The sequence below is a fragment of the Halyomorpha halys genome, unplaced genomic scaffold, assembly GCF_000696795.3.
Source record: "Halyomorpha halys isolate HHAL.00 unplaced genomic scaffold, Hhal_1.1 Scaffold1289.1, whole genome shotgun sequence".
Taxonomy (NCBI): Eukaryota; Metazoa; Arthropoda; class Insecta; order Hemiptera; family Pentatomidae; genus Halyomorpha; species Halyomorpha halys.
Genome location: NW_027108374.1, coordinates 441,794 through 447,793, shown reverse-complemented (window position 1 = coordinate 447,793; position 6,000 = coordinate 441,794). Strand labels below are relative to the sequence as shown.

General features: G+C 28.6%; 1 protein-coding gene across 3 annotated transcripts in view; it reads right to left on the bottom strand.

The window, feature by feature from the left end:
- LOC106689177 (protein eva-1 homolog C) overlaps positions 1 to 6,000 on the bottom strand; it is a 158,849-nt gene that overhangs the window by 33,316 nt on the left and 119,533 nt on the right. For all 3 annotated transcript variants that reach the window (XM_067046687.1, XM_014434037.2, XM_067046688.1), the window contains exons 5-8: positions 3,391 to 3,540; positions 3,172 to 3,315; positions 2,915 to 3,094; positions 572 to 616 (exon numbers count right to left, since the gene is read on the bottom strand). In XM_067046687.1, coding sequence (XP_066902788.1) covers positions 572 to 616; positions 2,915 to 3,094; positions 3,172 to 3,315; positions 3,391 to 3,540 — 519 coding nt within the window. The remainder of the gene's footprint in view (positions 1 to 571; positions 617 to 2,914; positions 3,095 to 3,171; positions 3,316 to 3,390; positions 3,541 to 6,000) is intronic.

Below are 6,000 nucleotides of genomic sequence, written 5' to 3'. Positions count from 1 at the left end.
TATATATGGCTTGCATTTGGTCTTGCAATGAATTTGGAGGTAGATGAAACTGTCCCAAATGTACTCCTATATACAGCAGACTTTCATAAAATGTCTTAAATAACTAAATATTTAACGATATATATAATAAAGCAGAGTTATTATATATAATAGAGCATTGTATTAACCATAGGGGTTGATACAATGGTTTTATACAAAGTTGGAAAAAACAAGATGATATTCTATAGGGCTTGACCTGGCAGTATCAACAGAGGGTTGAAAAACAAAACTCGAATTTTCATTAAAATCCACATGCCAGTGAAATGGAATTTGCATTCATTTAAAACTATGACTGTCCTAACTTCTACATGTCATAAAATAATCCCAGTTTACGGATATTAAAAATATTCCTCATGCGTGTTAGTAAGATACATTGCCTAAGGTTAATGAATTCAGAATTGATAACGATAATTAAATAAAATTGATAACAGACATAAAATAAAAAAAAGTGTTATTAATAATAAGCTAAAAACTCTGGCATGCTATTATAATTATTATATAGTGATTAGATAAATAAGTAACTAATCAATACCTGAAGATTTATCGTCTTCGTTTGGAGGATATGTCGACATCAAGTCTGAAAAAAAAATTATTATAATTTGTATATCAAAGAAACTTTCTTTCATTCCAAAAAAATATATATTGATAGATCAGTAGTTGAATACTTTATTATTGGATTTATTCCTCGAAGTTTTTTTTATTATTATACAAGTATAGACAAGCACTAGAACTGAGACAAACAAATCCTCTAGCCTCCCTACTCCAAAAAGGGAGTATGTATATATATATATATATATATATATATATATATATATTGGATTTTGAGGATGAGTTAATAAAACAAATCTATTGTGGCGACATTTCACGATTTTATTGTTTTAAAGTAATACTAATTGTCTATTAGTAAGTGTACTTTGCTGTTACAATTATAACTCTAACTTTAATAATATTAATAATGAGAATATTCTGGGATCGATCCCTTTAGAATAATATACAGGTGTCAGAATTAGGCTTTAGAGCCTTAGAGTGAAATACAAAATAAAAATGAAATTATAAAACATGATAAAATATAATAAAATAATGAATTTAAAAAGATATGGATTCAAAATGAACAACTATAATTGACAGAATATATAAAATAAGAACAGAAAAAATGTAGTAAAACCATATGTCTTATTCTAAAACATAAGATGATAAACACTTATGATAATAAATGATAGGAAAAATGATAAAAATTAAAGATAATTAATCTAAAAAAAATGCAGAGGTACAATTTCTGCTAATATATTTACTTACAAGAATAAACGAAAATCTGAAATATTAAGTACAGAAAATATATAAACCTTGTTTGAAACTTTTAATTGTTATTCTTCCGGAATTGGGTGGACAGACGTTGGTCGAAGATACGGAATTTGAAGGTAGGAAGGGTATTAGAACTACGAATGAACGAGGGGATAGAATTACATAGGGATGAGGAACGGATGAGGAAAGATCTACCAAAGGCTGCGTTTCGATGGGCAGTTATATATAAGTCTGAAGGCAATGAGCGGGTATTGCGGGAATGCACTAAGGATTTCAGAGATGTACGATGAACGGTGGGATTGAATAACATGGTAGAAGAAGGAAACAAAAAAATATTTACGACGGAAGGAGGGGTAAAGCCACTTCAACTCTTCATAAAATCGGGTGACAGAGGCGTCCCTGGGGACCCCAAAGATGAATCGTACAAAGCAATTCATTAACCGTTTTAATTTTGCAACTTGGTTTGTGCCAGAACTAAAAAATAGGATATAAAGTTTTTTTTTCATTTCTATTTCCTATTCAGGTTTGAAGCAAACCTAGAGTTAGTTGTATCGCGGATTTTCAAGTGTATATGAAACATACTACATATTTACCTATTGTATTATTTTGTACAGTTGTAAATTACAATAAATAAACAATTAAAAAAAAAAGTTGTATCGCAGCAATGTAAAACAAACTGTAATAGACAATTGATATGATTATGCAACCAATAAAGTTGTTTATTGATTGATCCTCAAGATTCAAAAATATATACTTATAAAGTCCCCTTTTCTAGGGTTCTGAGAATTTTTAAGTAAAACTTGGCAGGTCGTAGTTGTGGTGAATGCAGTATCTTTTGGCAGTGAACTAAACTATGTAACTACTTTCATTTCTGGAATTCCAATGAAATTGTTATATTAAAGAAACAGTTCTAAAATAAATTTTATTTTTAAAAAAGATTTTGGTAATTTTTCTGATCTGATCAGTCCTGAAAGCCGTCTAAAATAAACAATCAATTTTCTACAGCCATTGATGAGTTGTGGGCAAATGGAGAGGATAACTTATATGAGCAAATCCTAAGCTTTCGTCATCACAATTAATAATTAGCAAAAAATAATTTGCCTTTTTTTTGGCAATTTACACATTTTGGACTCGTTAGATTGGTGTAACCATCAAAATATAGTCGTTTTACTATAACATTCGGTACTAAATTTATTCATTTAATACACCGATATTCGTTGGAAATTCCAGGATTAGTTGTCTTTGAGAAAAACTGGAAGAGGTTTCTAATTCTATTTTACCACCAAAAGAAACTTTATTCACCATAACTAAAATCTACTAACTTTAGTTCAATATTCACAAAACTCTGGAAAAAATGAGGTATCGATAGTGTATATAACTAATGAAAGAGAAAAGATACTTTTAATGATTTATTGCATGATTTTTGTATAACTTAACAATATAGAGAAGGATTAATTAATTTTATATAACTTAAAGGAAAAAAATATGTAAAACCTCTTTCAAGTAACATTTTTAACTGACTTCTCACATAAGAGAACTAGAAAAGATATTGAATAAAATAATAAAAACCTACCCCCGCGATTATGATGAAGAGTGATGGATTCGTTGGAGGCAGTGCTGGAGTTGTGATGGCCACTGGTGTTGGGGGCAGCTTGACCCTCTTCTTCATAATCCAACCAATCCTCTGATGGTTCCAGGGGCTCATCCAGTTCTTGGAGCTGCTCTATCCTTGCCTGCAGTACCTGCCTTGGTACTGTAAATTTACACATGTCGCATATATCTAAAATTGTCGAAATGTTTACAATTTCTATATGGAATAACCATACATACCACAAGTATAAACGACCTTCAGGTACATCCTTGACTCTTTCCGGCAAGGGCTACCAAAGGTACCTGAGTCAACGGAAAGAGCACAACGTCTTTTTCCATGACAGAACTGTATTACTGTTTCAGTTGCGTAGCCTGCCAAGCAAGCTAGAATAAATTATAATTAATTAATTAATGGATCTATCAATTAAATGTTTGACTTATTTTAAAAATAAATCGTACTTTCTTCAGGTACTCCTTGCGTTTGTGGGCACTGGACGCTCTCGTATTGGGTCCGCCCGTAAGAGGCAGAATATATGGCGATTCTAGCATTGGGGCCACACTGAAGCTGAACAACCTCGTTTTCGCATGCTGTCTTACTTCGAAATTCATCTGAAAACAATCAGATATCCAATTATTTTATACTTAAGTAAAATAATTCAAATTAAAAACAAAACTCATAAGAAAAAACTAAGAAACTAATTTTAAAATGTTGGTAAGGAGTATGCTGAGAGAAGCAGGTCATTAAAAACATAACAAACTACTTGAAAGATGGTTTAGTTTAAGAGTATACAGCTTAAGTAGAAGTTGCTTAAGTAAGCAGAATAATTTGGTCACAAAAGTGGCCAAAACTACTCCCTACAAACTTACAAATTATGATATCCCATTCTTAAACCAAGGTACAGTTTTAATTTATTTTTTTTTACTTAATATAAACTTCTGATAACATAATTGTTATTATTATATAAAACATTCATAAATATAACTTGTATTGATAAGTTAATCCTTTTGCAAAATCCTATCAACAATAAAAACATTGATACTGAGTTATAATTAATTTACTATACTAAGCTTTACTAAGGTTGCTTTTTTTTAGTGGTATTTATTTTTAGTTATTATATAAAACAAAATTATTGATGGAAAACCGTTTGGTTCACATTAAACCCACGATTTTAAACGAAATAGTTTTTGGAAATAAAATTAGGAAAAGGAAAAATAAATCTTTTAAAAAATATAGCAAATGAATTCGATGAGTTGTACATATGAAAATATAATTTTATAATGACTGGAGTGTGAAAACTTATGTTTGAAAATAGCCAATGAGTAAGTCACGAAACTTATTATAAATTTGATTATAAAGTTTAATATTAATTTTATAATTATATAATTAACTCAAACATGATACAACTGAGGTCGAAAAATAATATAGAAATTATTATAGGAGATTTTCCCTTAATAAGTAAGCTTATTACACATGGATGACTCTAAATAATTACATCTGAGTTTACTTTCATTTAAATTGAATTCAATGTAATTAAATTCCTTTTACCGAAATAGAGTGGTCAAATTGTAGCAAATACAACTTTTATAATGGATTTCATAACCACCTTAGTACGGTAAATATCTTTAAAGATAGTAAGCACTGAACAAATGATGACCGAAAATTGAAGAATTTTCAACTTTGTCGACCACTTTTTATATATTAATTCTCATTTTTAAAAATAAAGAATATTTTTCAACATGAAATTTTCTTTAAATTGATAACATACATGATTTTTAATGATTATGGGAAAATTCAAAATAACGATAAAATAACACATTTAGCACACATAGGTTTTACTATACTTTTGTAATATATGAATAAGGTTCAACAAAAAGTGTTTTAGTGAGAATTAGTTCCACTTATCTTTTGTACCATAGCACCATAATCCGTAAAATGAACGCCTAAGCTTTTAAAAAAAGAGATAATATTTGCTTCTGATGATTGAAAACTCACTATTAATTATTAAAATATTAAAGATACGAAAAAATTATCTTTAAACATATTTTAATCCAAAAATTGAAAAAAAAAATCTGTTCTTCTAAGAATACATTATTATGAATTTCTTATGAGAAATAATAATTTATATAAGTAATTTTCGTTACTTATTAATAGAATTATTTTTCTTAAAGTAAAAAAAAAAATATATATTTAAAATTATTTCCCCTCAAATATTTATTTAAACTTCATTGATAATTCATTTACATTTTTTTCCAACACTTCTTGTAACAGAATAAAAAAAAAAATCTAATTCGATTCCTCTGCATCGTCGCTCCCAGTTATTGAATTCCTAGATCCCGTAAAGGATATTAAATCAAGACAGAAATATATCTGGGTGTCAATCTCAGGAAACGTTCGACAGAATCGTTTCGTACTAACTTGGTAAAGGAAAAAATAAATCAACGCCGCTTTGGAGTGGTTATGCAAGCCAGCATAGCTGATAGGTATTGATGTATTGTATAGGCAGTCATTAAAAGCGTCAGAAACAAAAATATGAATGGCTTTCTTAACAGTGGTGTAAGTACATTTCCACTTATTTAACCAACAATACATCTAAAGGTTCTTTCATTTGAAAAAAATGCAACTTTCAATTAATTTTTTAACTAAACAGATTCAGAATTTATACCTAAACCTCTTCAATTGAAAAGTTGTGGTTTTCCCAAAAGAGAGAATATTTAATTGTATTTTTCGTAAAGCTAGTAGAAATGTAGTAGCACCATTGTAAAGTAAGCCATCGATATTAGATAAGACGACCAGAAATATTTAAAGAGATGACAGTAAATATTGAAAGACAAAGTTAAAAAAAAATATTGACCTCGGTTTCACAAAGAAAATTTAAATTTAAAGTTTTTCAATGATGGTAAGTTCAGATTTTTTTTTATCTTTAATTCGAAGCTGTAACTAAAATCTATTTATGTCAGATAATTACAAATTGCTACATCATAAAGAATTTCACTTGCTGTATCTGCATTAATATTTTATTGTCATATTTTCCTTTATAAATAAAAAGTCTTTTTTTAAATAATAATATT